Raw genomic sequence first — 21,160 nt, 5'->3', positions numbered from 1 at the left:
CTCCCAGGTTTGTGACTTTGTTTGAAGTTGCCTTTTAGTCCTTGATTTCCTCATGACCGCTTGCAACGATGACAACATTTGATCTAAGGTGGAAATACTTTGCTTACCCCTTTCCCAGCCTTTAAACTGTACCATTTTTTAAAAAAAAACATTTCCGTGCTCACAAAAATTTCAACTTGACTCAATAAGCCTTCAACATTCATTCAATCTCCAAACACAATTTGGGACTATTCCTACTGATTATCAGCACCTGATACAATTGCCTTGATGTGACGAGTGTTCCAGCTCCATTGAGATCTGAGCTCACTCTTGCGGCTGAGATGCCCTCATTGAAACATATAGGATTCTTCAGGGGCTTGACAGAGTAAATAATGAGAGGATATTTGAGTAGAGGAGTAGTGAAGCCTTGCTTCAATTGTACAGAAACTTTGTTAGACTGCACCTGGAGTACAGTGCACAGTTTGGTCTCCTTATTTCAGGAAGGATATTATTGCCCAAAAGGGAACACAATGGAAGTTCACCAGCCTTGTTCCTGGAATGATGGGAGTGTCTTCTGAAGAAAGAGTGGACAATCTGGGCCTACATTCTCTGCAGTTTTGAAGAATTAGGGGTGATTTTATTGAAACCTACTAAGTGCTTAAAAGGATTGACAGGGTTGATGGAGCTAAGATGTTTCCTGGCTGGACAATCTAGAACCAAGGAGCGCAATTTAAAGGTTCGGGAGATGCTAATTAGGACCAAGAGAAGAAATGATTTACTCAGACAATTGTGAATCTTTGTAATTCTCTACATCAGAGTTGTGGAAGCTCAATCTTGGAGTATGTTTGAAGAGGAGGTTGATACATTTTCTACTATCAGTTGCATAAAGGGATAGCGTAGGTAAAAAAGATGATCAGCCATGATCATATTAAATGGCAGAGATGGCTCAGCAGACTGAATGGCCTACTCCTGTTGTTATGTTCATAAACAATTATTATGAATAAGGGTAACATGGGACATCGCATTTGATGCTAATCCTTCCCTTATCCAATTTTCAAAGATATGCACGTTCTAGTAACATCACTGCATGTTGACATGCAGCATTGATTTTCTTAATTTCTCGTCCCCACAGCCCTCATCCTAGCCTTGGAACCCTGAGGCAATTGCAATACTCCTAATCATGAAATTAAGAAATTCACTACAAGTATACTATTTCTGTTAATCAGCAGCACAGCAAGAAGTGCTTTTATTTATTCAACATCACTTTTAAAGGAGTCAGTTCCAGCTTTACTGGTGGGGTAAATAAAACGTAGGATTTATGATTTGTTTATAAAGTGTACATGAGCTTTCAAACAAATTGGTAAAAATGTTTCAAATTTCACACGAAAACAGCTGAGTTTGCCATTTGAAGCCACTTCCTAAACTTTGCAGTCTACAGACTCTAATTATTCCAATTTAAGGCCATCATATAATCTACCTTTTTGACCAATATTTTGGTCACACTGTCTGATTACAAGGTTTTTCAAGAAATTTGGGATACTTTACTTTGATTTAAAGTGGAACATAAATGCAAATTGATGTTGTAAATCTGACATCTTCCATGCGTTGACCTGACTCTAACTCCTGAATCACTCCCTTATTCATTGACTATTGGATAGACAGTGGATTTCTGATTCCACCCATGGCCATTTTAAACATCATACATGGTCAATACATCTAGACTTAGAAAGGACACCCAAATAAATGAACCATCCAAATGCCGAACTGATTCTGTTAAAATATCCACTTTGACGTACACTGGTTATGAGTGTCATATGCCTTTTGCTCCATGTAACCTTTGTACATGGCAACAAATGGGCCCCCGTGCCAACTGGTAATCATTCCCAAGATTGCTGAACAAACATGCTCAGGGTCACAACAGCATCAAACATTTGGCCCAACTCCCATTTGACTGAAATGCATGTTTTTCTTTACTCTACCCCTGTTTTTGTAACCCACAATTTCCCGATGCAAATCAATAACTAATGGTCCACCAAAGATCACAACCCCACTTTAATATTGCACAAAATTTCTTTTGAGGTTATGAGGACAAGAACCAAATGCCCATTTGGAGATTGTAGCTGATTAAGTATTATTCACAAAATGAACTGGAGTTAGAAAATATAATGATTAAATAGTATGCATTATAAACAGTATTTGTAATCAAGTTATCGTTGATTGTTTGCAGAGCTGTTTCTGAGGCAGATCAGGAAAAGAATTATCCCTCCCAGTTGAATCCAAGCTTGCCTTCTCTGTCAAAGAAGTTACCAAATAATAATTTCAATTTATATAATCAACAAAGCCAAGATGGTTAACAGAAACAATTTGTTTCAACACCAAGGCACACGATGAGAAACCAGATGACAAAGTTTAATCAGTAAGATATTATGAAGTATCTTGAAAAGACAGGAAAAAAAAAGTGGTAAGGTGGAGAGGCAGAAACTTGGGTGGAATACAGTGTTAGGACCCAAAGCAATTTCAAACAGTAGTGGAATTTAAATCAGGGATGCTGAAGAGGTCAAAGTTGGAGGAGTAGAGGGGTAGTGAAGTCTTGCTTCAATTGTATAGAAGCTTTATCGGACTACACCCGGAGTAGTGTGCAGATGCTCTCCTTATTTTCGGAAGGATATTGTTGCCATAAAGGGAACACAATGAAGGTTCACCAGCTTAGTTACTTAAATGATGGGAGTGTCCTTTGAAGAGAAATTGGACAATCTGGGCCCATTTTCTCTACAATTTTGAAAAATTAGAAGTGATCTCATTAAAATTTACAAAGTACTTAAGGGGATAGACAGTGTTGATGCAGCTAAGATGCACCTTGGTTGGATAGTCTAGACGCAAGAGGCACAATTTGATGCAGTTTATAGGTTTAAAAAGGCTACAAAGATAGTAAGAGGTGAAGCAAACACAGGAATTGGGATATTACAATTGCAGACATTATTAATTTTATGTTACATCATATTAAACACTGTGCACACATTTTTAAACTATAGCAACTAGCTTTATGGTTGTTATGGTAACTGATGGGTAAAAAATGAGGTCTGCAGATGCTGGAGATCACAGTTGAAAATGTGTTGCTGGTTAAAGCACAGCAGGTCAGGCAGCATCCAAGGAATAGGAAATTCGACGTTTCGGGCAGAAGCCCTTCATCAGGAATCATCGGATTCCTGATGAAGGGCTTATGCCCGAAACGTCGAATTTCCTATTCCTTGGATGCTGCCTGACCTGCTGTGCTTTAACCAGCAACACATTTTCAATTATGGTAACTGATGCTGAACAAACACAAACGGTATGCGTTCAATTAACACATTACATTAAGAACATTTTCTGCTTGCATCCGCTATGATCAGTCAAACAATGTCACTATAATAATCAGACAATGCAGCCCTTCTTCAGTCCCATATTTAAGTTCCGGTGCATTTTAATGCACAGTCTAGTAGACATCTAAATTCACAACCTTTGGATCAAGTAGATAAATTCCTAAGTGAGACAAACTCATAGATCAGATTTTCAGCCAGTTGAGTATCAGGCAATACTGTATTATTTTAATGCTATACATTACAATACTTTAGAAAAAGGCCAATGAAGACAAGCAACAGTTAGAAATACTGAACAAAACCTGAATGGTGAACTTAGAGCAAATCAAAATGAGGAAGGTGGATAATAGGAGTCAAAAGTGGGGAAAAACAAGAAAACAAATAAATGCTATCTCAAAACCAAACATAAATGGACAGGACTTGGGAAAGGAATCAAGAAAGAAAAGTGTTTGGGCTGTGATATTAAAAATGCAAGGTAAAGAATGTACTCATGGTTAGTCAGAACAGTAATTAGATGCACATTTCAAGTTCAGCAAGGATCTGAACCAACATTATGACTGAATAGTTAGGAATTGCTGTAATTAACAATGATGTTACAGCGCAAAAATACGTATGGCAGTTTTCACATTTAGCCTAAAATCTTATTGCTTTACTTGTAGATAAACTGGTTTACAAAGCTCAAAAGGTGTGAACTAAACTACGTTTAAAATGAAATTTTCATAAAGACAATATAAAATTGAGAAAGACCTGGTGACACAACAATAGGTGGGAAGGCAAATAATCAGTATGACACAATCTCCAGAGGGATATAGACAAGTTAAGTGAGAAGATAAAAGCTTGTTAGAATATAATGTGGGAAAATGTGAAGTCACAAACTTGGGCAGGAAAAATAAAGGAGCTGACCAGGATTTAAATGCAGAAAGCTTCAGAACAGAAGGGTTAGGAAATGCATCCAAGAATCACAAGAAACTAGCATTGGAGTTCAGTGGTTAATAGGTAGAGCATGTGGAATGTTGGCCTTTTTTTCAAATGGAATGGAGTATAAAATAGGGAGATTTTGTTAAAACTGTACAAGGCACTTAGGCCAAAATCATGGAACTCCATCTTAAACATTAGCACAACTATAACTACACCACATGGACTGCAAAGTTCAAGGTGGCAGCTCACCACCACCTTCTGAAAGGCAATTAGGAATGGACAGTAAATACTAGTCTAGCCTGCATCTTTCACATCCCATGAATGAAAAACCATACAACCAACTACCAAGACAAATGCTATTCAATTTTAAAGCCTCTCTCAGGCTCATCTAATAAAAGTCATCTTTTCCATTTCAAAGTTTCTGTTAAACTTGAACCTTAAGCCCACAACAATGCATAAAGGTTTGAGTTTATTGACTACCAATCTGACAAATGGTTCATACAGCTGTCTGATGACAATTGTGAAAGTGTACAGCTGAAAAGAACACGCAAACAAAATAAATAATTTTGCCTAAAGGCATAAAATGAATAAATATCATTTGCAAAAGAGAAAATACCATACTAATTGCTGACAGATTTGTCATTTGCAACAATTTCTGTTTTAACTCTTGAATGTAAGACTGTACAACTTCTGCTTCAATCCACAAGTTAACTACTTAAACAATCTGACAATTTACCAGTGCAAGCTTTCACACCGAAATGAAGAGCATCAATCATGCTAAACAGCATATTTTGCACCTCACTAGTTCTGCTGTTCGTAGCTCTTTTATCTCCTGCAATGGATACTATTCACCATTATTCACATACAACAGATTCCAAACCAGTAAACACTATGCACTGACCTATTTGCTGCACTCAGTCATATAGATGACAGATTCTAGCCACTGCTCTTCAATAGCATTGCCATTCTATTTGGTAGTTTGACAGCTTTTTTGGCATTTTATATTTTGCTAAAGCATTATCTAACTTCATAACAGAATGACACAGTATTCTAAATTTGAAATCTATCACATCATTGCTAATGGCATCATTGCTATGTAATCCAATAATACAAAGGGAAAATTGCACCCACTGGAGATCCAAATGTAAAAAAAATTAGAAGAATACAGATACTAACTATATTGTTGCAGAGAGGTAGGACAGATTACTGATATTTCAGTTGTGTAGCTTTCATAAGAATGATGCATGATCTCAAAGGTCAGCTGAAATCAACGGCAAATAACCTAATTTTTTTTTCCTGAAAGAGATTTGGGAAGACAGTAGAGGTCCAAAGATACTTCAGGATCCAGTAACATTAATGCATCAGGAATAGGTATGGAATATCATCAAAAAGGGGAGTGAAAGATTAGATTTTATATCTCGAGGACTAGAATACAAAAGCCATCATGTTTCATCTATAATAAAGCCATGATTAGACCACAGGGCGTATTGTCGGCAGTCTGGACATCACACCATCGGAGCATATTGATCTTGATGGGAGTGCAGAAGCATACATTTAACAGAATGGCCTGCATTCCAAGAGTTAAATCATAAACAGAGGTTACATAATCCAGCAGTGACCTTCTGAATTTTGGGATACAATCAGCAATTTGATTGACATGTTCAAATTTTATACGTGAGCAGTTAGGGTTGATACTGAGAAACTATTTCTGATGGTTGGGTAATCTTGGCTGGAGGCGTAACTAAAACAAAGCCAGATCTTTCTGAAGCAAAATACTGCTACACACAAAGGACACCAGAAGTATGTTATCCACTAGCAATTGATGCAAGATCACTTAAGAATAAATCTAAGATAGATATATTGCTATCCAAGAGAAATGAGATAAAGGTGTCATATGGAATTAGGTTACAGACCAGCCATAATAATCGAACTGAATGTCAGAACGACAGGTTAAATGGCCTACTCCTGTTTCTATATTCTGAGGACACTGAATTATCACAGACTTTATACATACTGATGAAAAAAAAGCCATTTTTGGAAACACATAAATACAAACTTTATGATAAATTTCTAGTTCCTAGTTACAAATGTTACATATAAAATTATGACTTTTCTCCTGGGTGAAGGTAGATCATTTCTTCCCTCTACATAAAGCTACTTTACTCTGGTGACAGCAAGAAGTTGTTATCTCTAAACAACAGCTTATTAATAATCAGGGAATACTCGCCAAACTTCCTTGATATGTGGTGCAAGTCTTAATTTTGCTTTACAGAACATAAAATGCATTTATAAATCAGCACAATTTCAAACTTGAAATTCAGCTGGATTTCAACAAATTAAAACTCAAAAGACAGGGGATTCTGAAAATCAAATAAAAACAAAAATTGCTGGAAAGGCTCAGCAGGTCTGGCAACAAGTGTGGAGAGAAATAAGACTTAACATTTCAAGTTCAGTGGCCCTTCCTCAGAACTGAAAGTGGAACATACAAAAGCATAATGTAAGTTAAATATTGCACAAAAAAAGTGTTTGATTCAATTAACTTGATATTTTAGGTCAGCAAAATGGGAAGACAATAATTTATGAAGGTGTATCCAATGCTATCACTTAAATTGCCCATTTACCAGTTTACGTTGCAGCCTGTGCACATGATGATGTTAGCTCCTACAGAGATGCAAGAGGGATAAAATGGTTGGGAGACAAATATTCAAAGTAATTCCACCATAGCCACTTTCTCATAATTGAAAGCAAAAGTCTGCCTTCAGTTCACTGATTGAATAGAGCTGTTAACCTCATAGTTTCACCCCAAGTACTAATCCTTCCTTCCATTCAACAATTTTCAACATGCCCTATCTATCAATGCTCCTCCTCTTCCACCCTGTCCTACCCTGTCCACCCTGTGTATCCCTTCTCCCACACCTGCTTCGCCACCCACAAAATGCTGGGAGACAGCAAGATTCGGAGGGGCTGAGGGGGTGTAATGAATATTGCTGGGAGGGGGATAAATATTGTTATGGGTTTTGGAGTTCTTTGGCACTCCAGCTGATTTATTGACAAAGTACAAAAAATGTTTGATCCCATTAAGTGCTCAAAACCATCAGCAAAAAGAATCGGCATTCAAAAGTACCTTAAAGAAATAGGATTCTTTTAGCAGCTTGTGAAATAATTGAACAAGCCAACAGACCTATTGACAGCTATGTAAACATCTCCTGCAGAGATGAGCCTATTATTAGGAGTAGGGTTAAAATCAACGAGGTAAAAACAATGACTGCAGATGCTGGAAACCAGATTCTGGAGTTCAGCCAAGCATTCACTGGGGAATTCTATCTCTCAGCTGAGTAAACAAAATCCTCAGAGCTGAATTCATTGAAACATTTGGGGCACCTTGAACAGATGGTTAACTGTCTCAGGTGATTGACACCATCGATTGATAGATCAGCCATCTGTTCAGCCCGAAGCAATCCAACATCTATCTATTCAACGTGTTTCAATGCATTCAACCTTAGAATCCTTGTTAACAGTTATGCAATGGAATCCAATTACAAATGTTCAGTTAACTCCAATTCCTTCTTGTGGAGTTTACTGTCTGGGTGTTGTTTATGCAGCTTTAAGGGATTTTGAGCTTTGTTTAACTGAGTTTTTGATATGTTAAGGAGGCCAGTCTTCAAAAGAAGTGGTTTTTGAATACTACTATTTATGTTGACATTATTATGAGCATGTAATATTAAAACATCACCCACCCCCACCAACCATCTCAATGAAAGTTTGAATGGATTATTATTTATTTTGATTGAAATGTTTGAAACAAAGGCTAGGTTATAAATCTGCACGCTGAGCTGATAGGATTTGTTCTCAGATGTTTTGTCACCATGCTAGGTAACATCATCAGTGAGTCTCCAGTGAAGCATTGATGTTCTATCCCACATGCTATTTATCTGTTTCAGTTTGTTGTGGTATGTGATATCATTTCCAATTCTGTTTCTGAGGGGGTCAGTAAATGGAGTCCAAATCTATCTGTTTGCTAATTCAGTTCCTGTTTGAATGCCAGGCCTCTAGGAATTCCTATGCATGTCTTTGTTAAGCCTGTTCCAGTCGAACTGGTGTCCTTCTTTGTCTGTGTGTATGGATACCAGTGATAGGTTTGTCACATCTTTTGGTGGCTAGTTGGTGCTCATTTCAAAAAAAAAACTTTCCAGTGTTATTATACAGCTCACAAATTCTTTCCATACTGAGTATGTCCACATGCAGGATGCATGATGGATACACAGGTGACATGGAGGCCGAGGTCTATGGTGCCTTACAGTTATGTACAGCACTGGAACAATGTCTCAGTGAAAACGGCTGGCCTTGGTATCCTGCTTCGACCTTGCTTTCAGAGTCAGCAGTCCCAAGTAGAACCTGTTCCCAATACCCAGTGACAAAAAATGGTGAGGTCTGCCAAGGAGGCCTTGGGAAATGCAATTCCGGCCCTGGGGATGAATATCTGTATCTAATATATTTTTGAGCTCACAAAATAACATTCGTGCAAGTCCACTTTGTGATACATTTTCTACCCAAGTGGAGCAGGTAGAGGGAAGAATTTGGAAGTGATTTGCATTCGAATATGGTAACCATAACGCACACTACAGAACCAATTTTATTTTCTGCACTGCCTATCCATTTTTATTTAAGTGCTCTTGCAGCTTCAAGTAATTCTCATTGGAAGACAACTAGGAGCAGTCAAATTAGATTTTATGTGAAAGCATCAAGAGTCCTGCTCCATGATTCAATCTTAGATCATAATGTGCACCATGAGACAGCTAATTATTCCCATAGTAACAAGAATCAATGCAAGTTGGCATTTCAGTGTTTTGTTGAGTGTTGCATTGTGGCAAATAAGTTCTTAGGAGAGACATTAAACTGAATCCCCATTAGCTAATTCAGACTGATCTATTAAATTTCCATAATACATTTTCATTCAAGAAGTAGGAAATTCTGCCTGTGTTCTGGCCAACATAAATTGCTCAACAAACAACACCCAATGGACATTTGCCTCATTGGTGTGGGTAATTTTTCCTGTGTGCCAACTGCTGCCAACAAACTAAAAGGTGACTGCAAATCAAAAGTAATTCATTGGCTGTGAAGTGTTAGGATAATTGAAACCTCTATCAACAAAGATGGATCACCTCGAAAAAGAAGCATTAATCCAAGGACTATATTTTGTTGAGTTCAGTAACTTTGGGACAGTCACTATGTGGAGTACCCTCTATAGCAAGCGAAACAAGTGTTGACATTAAAAAGCTAAGATTGAAATAATAGCCTTCAGTTTTTATAGTTCCAGTGAACCGAAGATAACCCTGTCCACTTCCCTGGTTAGTTTCTTGATGTAATACACTCAGGCTGATCTCAACTTGCAATTCCACATTCCATAACAGAAGGGCTGGTGCAATTCTTCTACTGTTTGGAATCTTTCACACCAAATTGTCTCTTTCATTGCGTCACAGGTATTCGCTTAATGACAAATACCAGTGTCCAAAACTCAGTAAAATTGTAAAACATGACCAAATTGCACCTCATTTATCAAATCTAATGCTAAATGAGAGTATACTGAACCAAAAACCAAAAAGGTAATTAAAAACATCGTGAAATGGAAAATTCCAGAACATTCCAAGATTTCTGCTTTCACCAGGAGTGTTTAGCAGACATATCTTGTCTAGACATTTGTAAGACATAGATGGTTATTCTCTGCTGAATATATTTTAATAGTACTTACATATATTTCGCTGTGGTCAAAGCGATTTTTGAGATTTTCTAAGAATGTGTCTTCAGTGAGGGGTTCTAAAAGCACACTGTCTCCCACCCCTATCATGTTGTCTAGGAGAGACGTTTTCACCTCCGATTTCGGCATTTTTCTCTGAAATAAAAAAAGTTAGACTTAAAGATGTATTTTTACATCCATAAAACAGTTGTTTTCTAGTAATCAGCATTCCTCTGGCATTGGGAGGTCTGACACCATTATATACATCAACCCTTCCAACAAACAGAGACTTAGCAACATAGGGGTATAGCAGAATTAAGGCAGAAGATCAGCCATGACCTCATTGAATAGTGGAATAAGCATGAAGGGCCATATGACCCATTTCTATCCCTATTTTCTTAGGATCACACTAATTTGCAGCTTGGAAAGCTTCAAGAGAGATTGTTCTCAATACGGCTACAGTTATTGTAAGTTTCTTTTTAAAACCAAAGTGAAACAAAGTACTCATATCTTCAATTATTTATCAAGTTCAGAAAGCCAAAAAAACGTATAATTATTCCCAATCACTATATGAGCATGGACTCTCATTGATAATCGCTTATCCCAGATTTGCAGCTTCATAGAATCCTGACAATGTGGAAACAGGCTGTTCAGCACAACAAGTCCACACTGATTCTCCCAAGAACACCTCACCCAGACTCACCAACTCCCCCCACCCCCCCCCCCCCCCCACCCCCCGCCCTTCTTTTGTAACCCTGCATTTTCCATGACTAATCCACCAAACCTACACATCTCTGGACATTATGAACAATTTAGCATTGCCAAATCACCTAAGCTACACATCCTTGGACTGTGGGATGAAACCAGTGGATCCAGAGGAAACCCATGCAGACCTGGGAAATGTGAACATTCCACACAGACAGTCACCTGAGGCTGGAATTGAACCTGGGTCCCTGGTGCTGTGAGGCAGCAGTGCTAACCACTGAGCCACTGTGCCAATATTAAGATTTTATTTTCAGGCTAGTTGCAGATTGGTCGTAAATACAAACTACTATATTTCTCACAATCAGCTTAAAGGCATATCATGAACAAAATTGGCATGTTTTAAAAGCTCATATTGAAGGTGGTAAGATATTACATTGTTGCACCTTTATATATGAACTTGCAAGGATGTTGCCAGGGTTGGAGGATTTGAGCTGTAGGGAAAGGTTGAATAAGCTAAGGCTGTTTTCCCTGGAGCATCAGAGGCTGAGGGGTGACCTGATAGAGGGTTATAAAATCATGAGGGGCATGGATAGGATTAATAGACAAGTCTTTTCCCTGGGGTGGGCTATGTCCAGAACTGGAGGGCATAGGTTTAGGGTGAGAGGGGAAAGATATGACAGAGACCTAAGGGTCAACTGTTTCATGCAGAGGGTGGTACATGGAATGAGCTATGAGAGGAAGTGGTGGAGGCGAGTACAATTGCAACATTTAAAAGGCTTTTGGATGGGTGTATGAATAGGAAGGGTTTGGAGGGATATGGACCCGGTGGGACTAGATGGGTTGGCATATCTGGTCAGCATGGTCAAGTTGGACCAAAGGGTCTGTTTCCATGCTGTACATCTTTAATGACTCTATGACATGCATATTAGAGTTGCACAAGTCTAGAGCAATAAACATTGCACCTAGAACAATGCATTTTAGAAAGTATACTCCAAATGACATCGTATATCCCAAAATTACAATCAGCATGAAGAATGACTAACATTTCTCTCATTTATAACCAACCATATTGATTAATTAATTTATCCTATTGACTGAACAAGTTTTCTCAACCACTGGACAAAAGTTTGCAAATAGCATTATTTCTTTAAAAACCCAACCTCTAGAACCAAAATTATCACAAAAATCTTTTGAATCACTGAAAGAAGTTTTTTACCTTTGCATTACAATTTTTCTTCCTTATGGAGTTAGTGAGGCAGCTAAAAATGGAATTTATCATAAAGGCAAACTTTGGTTAACATTTTGCTGAAGCTGCTCTCACTTTGCCAAAACGTGCAGCAAAACCTTAATTGCCTATTCACATGACTTCCATAACCCACATGACCAAGTCACAATGAACAAGCTGCTGAGAGAGAGAAAAAAAATCACAGCCATTAAAAAGTAAGCAATTCAAAATAACAAAATCACCAACATAAAGTCAGCAATGTAATGACTGAAATGCCAGCAGGAGATTCTTTTTGCATAAACGCTCTTACAAACAAGCCCATGAGCTCTGCTGTACTACAGTAACTCAGCATAAACTGAGGCAGAAAAGAAACTTGGACGTTATAACACCTCTCGGAATATAGCGCACATTTGTCGGTGAAACACAAAGCTCTTACAGATTTAACCATGCCCTTGTGGATACACTTTGCCCATTACAACTAAGCAGAAAAGGTATAATTAATAGCTGCAAGCTATAACTATTATCAAGTACTTGAAAACTTTATAAGATAAATGTATGAAATTCTGAAACAAGGATATTGGAGGAGCTCATTCTGGTGCTGAGATGATTGATGTTTTCATGACAGCATGGGTTTCAATTTCTTTTGGTGCTGGATTCAGACACTTGATGCAAAGCAACTATCTGTTAAAATGCTATTTATTGGAGACCCAAGTGTGGGCAAGAAACAGTTTTATGAGAAAGTGAGGACTGCAGATGCTGGAGATCAGAGTTGAAATATGTGATGCTGGGAAAACACAGCAGGACAGGCAGCATCCGAGGAGCAAGATAATCAACGTTTCAGGCATAAACCCTTCTTCAGGAATGAGGCCGGTGTGCCAAGCGGGCTGAGCTAAAAAGGTAGGGGGGAGGGGCGCTGGGACTACGATAGGTGGAAGGGGGTGAGGGTGATAGGCCGGGGAGGGGGTGGGGGCGGAGAGGTCTGGAAGAAGATTGCAGGTCAAGAGGACAGTGCTGAATCCGGGGGTTGGGACTGAGATAACGTGGTGGCGAGGGGGTGCGGGGAGGGGAAATGAGGAAGCTGCAGAAATCTACATTCATCCTGTGTGGTTGGAGGGTTCCTAGGCGGAAAATGAAGCGCTCTTCCTCAGGCATCGTGTGGTCAGGGTCTGGCGATGGAGGAGGCCAAGGACCTGCATGTCCTTGGCGGAGTGGGAGGGCAAGTTCAAGTGTTCAGCCATGGGGCGGTTGGGTTGGTTGGTGTGGGTGTCCCAGAGATGTTCCCTGAAATGTTCCGCAAGCAGGCAGCCTGTCTCCCCAGTGTAGAGGAGACATTGGGGATACAGGCCACCTACTTGCAGAATATTTCAGGGAACACCTCTGGGACACCCACACCAACCAACCCAACTGCCCCGTGGCTGAACACTAACTTCCCCTCCCACTCCGCCAAGGACATGCAGGTCCTTGGCCTCCTCCATCGCCAGACCCTGACCACACGATGCCTGGAGGAAGAGCGCTTCATCTTCCGCCTAAGAACCCTCCAACCACACAGGATGAATGTAGATTTCTCCAGCTTCCTCATTTCCCCTCCCCCCACCTTATCTCAGTCCCAACTCCCAGATTCAACACCGCCCTCTTGACCTGCAATCTTTTTCCCGACCTCTCCTCCCCCACCCCCACTCTGGCCTATCACCCTCACCCTCACCTCCTTCCATCTATCGTATTCCCAGCGCCTCTCCCCCAAATTCCCTGCCCCCTACCTTTTATCTCAGCCCACTTGGCACACCAGCCTCATTCCTGAAGAAGGGCTTATGCCTGAAACGTCGATCCTCCTGCTCCTCGGATGCTGCCTGACCTGCTCAAGAAACAGTCCTACCTGAGTGATGCCCATGCCATATGAAAGAATACAAATCCAATGTGCAAATCTAGCAATAAACACATTTTCCATTCAAGTAAATAACTGAGAAAAAGAAAACATTTATAGAGAAGCAGAAATACTAATACAAAATGCATCTACTACAGTAGATTGAGTGAAATATACACATAACTGAATGGAAATGAAATTCCCTATTGCTTTATCCATTGCATAATACATGTGAGAGCAGCTATAGCTTTCTGAATCAATAGTGCAATATCATTCTCTTCAGTCATGCAAAATTTAGTTATGTGATATGATTCAGTAAAGTTATTGCATTAAATAAACTGCAGGTATAATTGTATGATTTATACTGCAGTATAAACCCTGCACCAAGACCTAAATCTACACACAAACAATATTGCAAAAATCTTTTGGTGCTTCTTAAAGTTCATCCAATTTATCCTTACAACCATGCCAAATTATTTGAGCAACAGGTTTCTGAATTACGGAGATAATTAAAGATAATGCAAAATACAGTGACATTTCTTTGTTGGGTGTATTCTTCAGATGACAGAATCAGACAACCATACAGCCGGGAAGCAGGTTCTTTGGCCCAACTCATCCATGCGGATCAGGCTTCCAAAACTTCACAAGCCCCATTTGCCTGTGTCTGGTCAATATCCCTCTAAACCCTTCTTTCCCAAGTACCTGTCCAAATGTCTTAAGTGTTATAATTGTACCTGCCTCTACAACTTCCTCTGACACCTTGTTTCACAAATGCACCACCTTCTGCATGAAGTTGTTACCCTTCATATTCTTTTTAAATCTTTCACCTCTCGCCTTAACCCTATGCACTCTAGTTTTGGATTCCCTGACCATGGGGAAAAGACTTTGGCAATTCACCTTATCTATGCTCCATGATTTTATAAAACTCAATAAAAGGTCACGCCTTCAACCTCCTGAGCTCCAGGGCAAAAAGTCCCAGCCTGTCCTTATAATTCAAATCTTCCAGTCTCAGTAAAATACTTGTAAATCTTTTCTGCACCCTTTCCAGCTTAATAACATTTTTCAAAGAGTAAGGCAACCAAAATTGCACATGGTACTCTAAACGTAGCCTTGCCAAAATGTTGTACAGCTTTATCATGATGTCCCAACTCTTGTACTCAATCCTCTGACTGATGAAAGCAAACATGCCAAACCCCTTCTCCACCACCCTTTCTACCTGCGACTCCACTTTCAAGGAACTGTGTACCTACACTCCTAGGTCTCTGTTCAACAATATTCCCTAGGGCCCTACCATTAACTGTGCAAGAGTGGTCCTGGTTTGCCTTATCAAAATGCAACACTTCACATTTATCTGAATTCAACTCCATCTGCCATTCCTTGGCCCACTGGCTCAGTTGATCAAGATCCCATTGCACTCTTAGATAACTTTCTTCACTGTCCACTACATCATCAATTTAGGTGTCATCCAAACAAACTTTCTAATGATGCCTCCTATATTCTCATTCAAATTGTTTATATAAATGACAAACAACAATGGACCCAGCACCAATCCTTGCAGCAGCACCAGTGGTTTCAGGTCTCCAGTCTGAAAAACAAACCTTCAACCACCAGTCTCCTGCCTCAAGCTAATTTTGTACGCAACTGGCTGGCTCTCCCTGAATCCCATGTAATCTAACCTTACCAACCAGTCTACCATGCCGTATCTTAATTTTCATTGAGTGTAAAACATGACTTCATTTTCCAGTTGTTAATACATGTGAAGTACCAGGTAAAAGATTAATGCTATAAACATATTTTAACTGTTGGTTCAACATCATAATAATGCTAGGTATTCTGCAGTAGACATTTGAAAAGGATCAAAGAAAGAAACCCAAGTAGATACACAGTCATAGCTATGCACTCACTAGTTAAATCACAAATCATTTTAAATGAATAGACCTATGGCAATAATTTCCAACATACAAACATAATTTGTCAAATATGAATTTGACACATCTTCCAATATTTTAAATAAAAGTACAAATCAAAAGTAAAGACATTACTAAATTTCACATTATGTTAAATAATATATTTCTGCAACCATGCTCAAACACTCCACACACATTACAGAATGCCCTGTGCTCTGACATTTAAATGCAAAATTCACAGCATTCCACAGCAATGATATGCCTGGTTGGTATGAAATATCAGGAATGGACTGCATTGCTCTGACACTTACTTCAAAGGCCTGTAGTCAACAGTTTCCACTCTATATTAGTGCATTTCTGACTATAATAGCCAATGGACCACAGCCTCAACCCTTTTGTGAATACTTGCTTTCTGTCCACAAGTGCAAGCTTGACCTTCCTGTGGTTTTCTACGTCAATTTCCATTTTTATACTTCAGTTCTTGGACAGCCCATGTTATGCTATGGTCACTTCCAGCAGGGGACACCACAAGTTGTAAGCCAAGCATGAAACTCACAGCATGACTTCCAAACACTTTCCCATCAAGTTCAACTTATGTCAACATAACTGAATGGCTCAGGAGTAAATTGGACATCTTGCAATCATTCTGATCTAAATACTGACTTTAGCAACTCCGACCATAACTAAAGTAATCTTCCTGAAGTAATGGTGCTCCAAATTATTGGAAGAATGTTGAGATCTGAATTTATAGTATATTGTAATTAGTTGGGAACTTGAATTGGAATTAGAGGAAAAATATTGACTTTCAGTTGTGAAGATGACTTCTTTTTAAACGAAAGATCCAAAAGTTAATTGCCAAGTATTTACGTAGCTGTGTTTTATGATATAGAAACAATGCTAAAGAGCCAGTAGTGGGTGGAGTTCAGATCAGGAGAAGCCAACCTAGCAGGTGGTCAGTTTCTTTCGAAGTCACCAGACTGTGAAGGTTTAATTCATGGATGTCAGCAGGCTGAGAGACTTAGTAGAAATCTCCAGAATTGGAAAGTAGTATCCAGACAATCAAAGAAATCTTAAAACTAGCTCAACTGTCCAAAGAGATAGTCTAGAAAGAGTCAATTGAGTCAGAAATTAAAGGAGTTAAGGTAGGAGTGATACTTCACTGAGGATGAATGGCTGTAAAGAAAATTGCTGGGAAGAGTTTTGGATATTTTTCTTTTTGCAATTTATATTAAAATACCTTTGTTTCTTTTCGCCTTTTTGGTGTTAAAAACACTTGTCTTTCAACTATCCACTTTGAATACCTTCACAGAGTCCATGACTGACCAAAGTAACCAAACTCCAAAAGTAAAACTTGTCAACTATCAAACCAGGTTTCAGTCTGAGATCTAACTTGTCCAGTATTACCAGCAGCTGAATCATAATAGCATTGAACTAGGTGGCTTTGAGGGCGCATAATCTCCATCAGAACACATGAGGCATTTTACTCATACATGAGGAATAAGAGAATGATCAGAGTAGGGAACTTGTACGTGGAGTCTGAACAGATAGGGAAAGCGCCAAATGAGTTTTTTGCTTTGGTTTTCACTAAGCAAAGGGACCTTGTTGTGAATAAGAACTTGGAGGAGCTGGGAAACAGGCTTGAACAGATTGAGGAAGTTAATGTTTTCCAAAATTTCCAACACATCAAGATTGATAAGTCCACAAGGCCAGACTAGATTTATCCTAGGTTGCTCCAGGAAGCAAGAAAGGAGGTTGCTAAGCTGCTGGCTAAGATCTTTGCTTCCTCACTCTCCACAGGAGTCAAACCAGAGGATTGGAGGGAGGCAAATGTTGTTCCTCTTTTCAAGAAGGGGAATAGGGAAATCCCTGGCAATTGCGAACTACTCAGTCTTACGTCTGTAGTCAGCAAGATTTTGGAAAGAATTCTGAGGGATAGGATTTGTGACTATTTGGAAAAGCATAGCATGATTAAAGGTAGTCAACATGGCTTTGTGAGGGGCAGATCATGCCTCAGAGGTATGGGATACAGGGAGAGTTGGCTGTCTGGATTCAGAATTGGTTGGCTGACAGAATGAAGAGAGTGGTTGTAGATGGGAAGCATTCTGCCTGGAAGACAGTGGTGTGTGGTGTCCCACTGGGCTCTGTTCTTGGGCCTCTGCTCTTTGTAGTTTTTATAAATGACTTGGATGAGGAGTTTGAGGGGTGGGTTAGTAAATTTGCCAATAACGCAAAGGTTGGAGGTGCCGTAGATAGTATCGAGGGCTATTGCAGGCTGCAGTGCAACATAGACAGGATGCGAGTTGGGCTGAGAAATGGCAGATGGAGTTCAACCTGGATAAATGCATTTTGGAAGGTCAAACTTGAATGCTGAATATAGGATTAAAGACAGGATTCTTGGCAGTGTGGAGGAACAAAGGGATCTTGGTGTCCAAGTGTATAGATCCCTCAAAGTTGCCACCCAAGTGGATACGGTTGTGAAGAAAGCATATGGTGTTTTGGCTTTCATTAACAGGGGGATTGAGTTTAAGAGCCATGAGGTTTTGCTGCAGCTCGACAAGACCCTGGTGAGACCACATTTGGAATATTGTGTCCAGTTCTGCTCGCCCTACTATAGGAAAGATACAGAGGCTTTGGAGAGGGTGCAAAGAAGGTTTACCAGGATGCTGCCTGGACTGGAGGGCCTGTCTTACAAGGAGAGGTTGACTAAGCTTGGACTTTTCTCTCTGGAGAGGAGGAGGAAGAGAGGTGACCTGATCGAGGTATACAAGATAATCAGAGGCATGGATAGAGTCAATAGCCAGAGACTTTTCCCCAGGGCAGATTTGACTGGCACGAGGGGTCATAGTTTTAAGATATGACGAGGAAGATATAGAGGAGATGTCAGAGGTAGATTCTTTAAGCAGAGAGTTGTGAATGCACGGAATGCGTTGCCAGCAATAGTGGTGGAAGTAGAGTCATTAGGGATATTTAAGCGACTGCTGGACATGCACATGGACAGCAGTGAATTGAGGGGTGAGTAGGTTAGGTTAATTTATTTTAGATTAGGAATAATCCTTGGCACAACATCATGGGCCAAAGGGCTTGTTCTGTGCTGCACTTTTGATGTTCTATGTTCTATATCCTGGCAGTAAGGATGGACAGCAATCAGGATGTTGCATGTCATTCCCTATTTTGTCTGTTCACAAGTCTGCTATATGCTTGTAGCATGTTCGGTTTTACTTCGGAAGTCTTGCCTTAAGGTTATTTTTATTTCATTTCACCAACTTAATGATGTTTCAACACCTTATTTATTTCACACGCATTTGCTCTTTCAGTGTTTTTCAACTATCGACTAAGATAATCTTAGATAACCACCACCAACACCATCCACCCTTTTGTCTAAGTCAATTTAAGAACTCAGTTTCCAGTTCTGATGAAGGGGTCTACACCCAAAACATTAACATGTGGCTACTCTTTTATAGATGCAAGTGGAACTTGTGCGTATTTCTGTTTACATTTTTAAGATTAACCCTTCTTCAATATTACACAACATTTGTTTTGAGTGTTTTGTGGTATCCTTCCTGTGATGCACACCACTTCCAAATTGAAAGAGTGCAAGATCTTTCTTTCATACTTGTCAACACCAGTCATATCAGCTGTCAATGAAAAAGATATAACCAGCAAAAGAGAGATAATATTGCAAAAGAACATCTAGCTAATTATGGCAGCAAAGTGATTAGGACCACAACACAAGAGATTGCAGGCAAAACTGAGCTCCACTATTCAACAGCTCACACTTTGCTGTGCTTAAATGTGTATCTCTCAGTAGCAACAAGTTAACTAACGTTATAGGAGTTTTGAAATAAAATACACAACCAGATGATGGTTAAGGTGGCTACAAAATAAATTTAGAACATAATATAGGAAAAGATCAATCAAGCCAGGTCACATACAATCTCAATCACAAGTTCCACCGAGTTAATGTTCTGAAAAAAGGTTCTACATAACTACTCTCCAATTCCCCAAAGTAATCAAGTAAAACTGCAAACATTCATACAACTCCACTATTCAACATGAGCTGGCTACACTCCAAAGACAATATTCTGCAACCCCTGGACCAAGTATCACAGGATTGTTTCTGCCCTCTGTAACAACTGAACATTTCAATTTATGCTTATCTGATCTCTAATCATGTCTTCAACCAGATGCTTAATGTGAATTTGTACAGGAAGTGAACCAATACAATTTGGTACTGAACAGTTTTCTCTGGAGACATTCCATTTCAAACTGATTACCTGCGCAGGTTTTCTCCAATACTGAAAGTCATTATATTTCAGTAATTATTGCTCAACAGTTGCAGTGCCTTTGTTATCTTTAGAAACAGTAGAATCTATTATAACATATGTATAATCGTTCCTGTGGTACACCAACAAGGCATGTACTCAGACCCAGTAGCATATTACATGCACCAATAGACTATTTAAGCTACAGGGCACATTAAAACTCAGCAGTAACAATCACCCATTAGATTGCAAAATTTATGTTTAGCATTGTTCAAGTCACTGGTGTAATGGAACAATGAATCCATTTCAGTTGCTGAACAGTGCTCACACTCTGGAGAAGTATCCCATTAAAAACTGTTTCTAATCACAGCATTTATGGATCCGTTGTTCTGTAAAACTACCTGAATTATAATTGCACAAATTGCAAAATCATTTTATTATAATTGAAAACATACTTCTTGCATTGTTCAGCAGCATATGAATTTTGTTCCATTACCATTCTATCTTTAAGGAGTATGAATGTATACTATGTGTGTGTTTGCCAAAGCAAAAGACCATGTCGATCAGCTATTTCATTTGTAACTTTATTTGGTCTCAGCAAGAGAAAAACCAACATCGTGCTCAACTGTCTTCAAGAAAAGCGACTGCAATGTCCATGTGCTAGCATTAATAATTTTCCAGTTACAGAAAGCATGCTCCATCCATCTAAGAATATATTTAACTGGTGTTGGAGTTTAACCAGCTAACATCCTGCTGCTAATCAATTATCATGGGGACAGACAGTCAACTTGAAAGAATCCAAACAGCAATAGATCTAACTCTCATTGTGATATCAGTGAGCCAAACTAACTAGCTAATAATTCCCTTCTTTGGGTTGGGATCAACTCAGTTCCAAACTCCTATTGACAGGTCACATCTTGAAGCCAACTTCATTACAAAGAGATGGTGCCTTCCTCTCCATTCTCAAAGAATAATTTCTAGTTTAGAAATTATTTTAAGATTGTAGAGATTCCTTTTAGATCAGGTGATCATCCCTACATTTTTGCTCATGATCACTTCTCCATAAATTTTGCTTTCCAGTTGAAGAAAAGATACGAATCACAAAGTTGATTTACTTTTAGATCATGCAAAAATGACCTCTGCCAATCCCAGTGAGAAAATAGTGAAGAAATTAATGTAGTACATCTACATTAAGATAGTTTGGCAACACAGA

The 21,160-nt window shown here is 39.2% G+C and overlaps 1 protein-coding gene across 4 annotated transcripts in view; it reads right to left on the bottom strand.

The window, feature by feature from the left end:
* Positions 1-21,160, bottom strand: part of myo1b (myosin IB) — a 267,061-nt gene that overhangs the window by 241,397 nt on the left and 4,504 nt on the right. For all 4 annotated transcript variants that reach the window (XM_060827383.1, XM_060827384.1, XM_060827386.1 and 1 more), the window contains exon 2: positions 10,003-10,143. In XM_060827383.1, the coding sequence (XP_060683366.1) occupies positions 10,003-10,137 (135 nt within the window). In that variant the 5' untranslated portion in view covers positions 10,138-10,143. The remainder of the gene's footprint in view (positions 1-10,002; positions 10,144-21,160) is intronic.

Source organism: Hemiscyllium ocellatum, chromosome 7, assembly GCF_020745735.1.
Source record: "Hemiscyllium ocellatum isolate sHemOce1 chromosome 7, sHemOce1.pat.X.cur, whole genome shotgun sequence".
In the NCBI taxonomy this organism is placed as follows: Eukaryota; Metazoa; Chordata; class Chondrichthyes; order Orectolobiformes; family Hemiscylliidae; genus Hemiscyllium; species Hemiscyllium ocellatum.
Note: the sequence above shows the minus strand (reverse complement) of the source record. Positions and strands in the feature narration are given on the sequence as shown.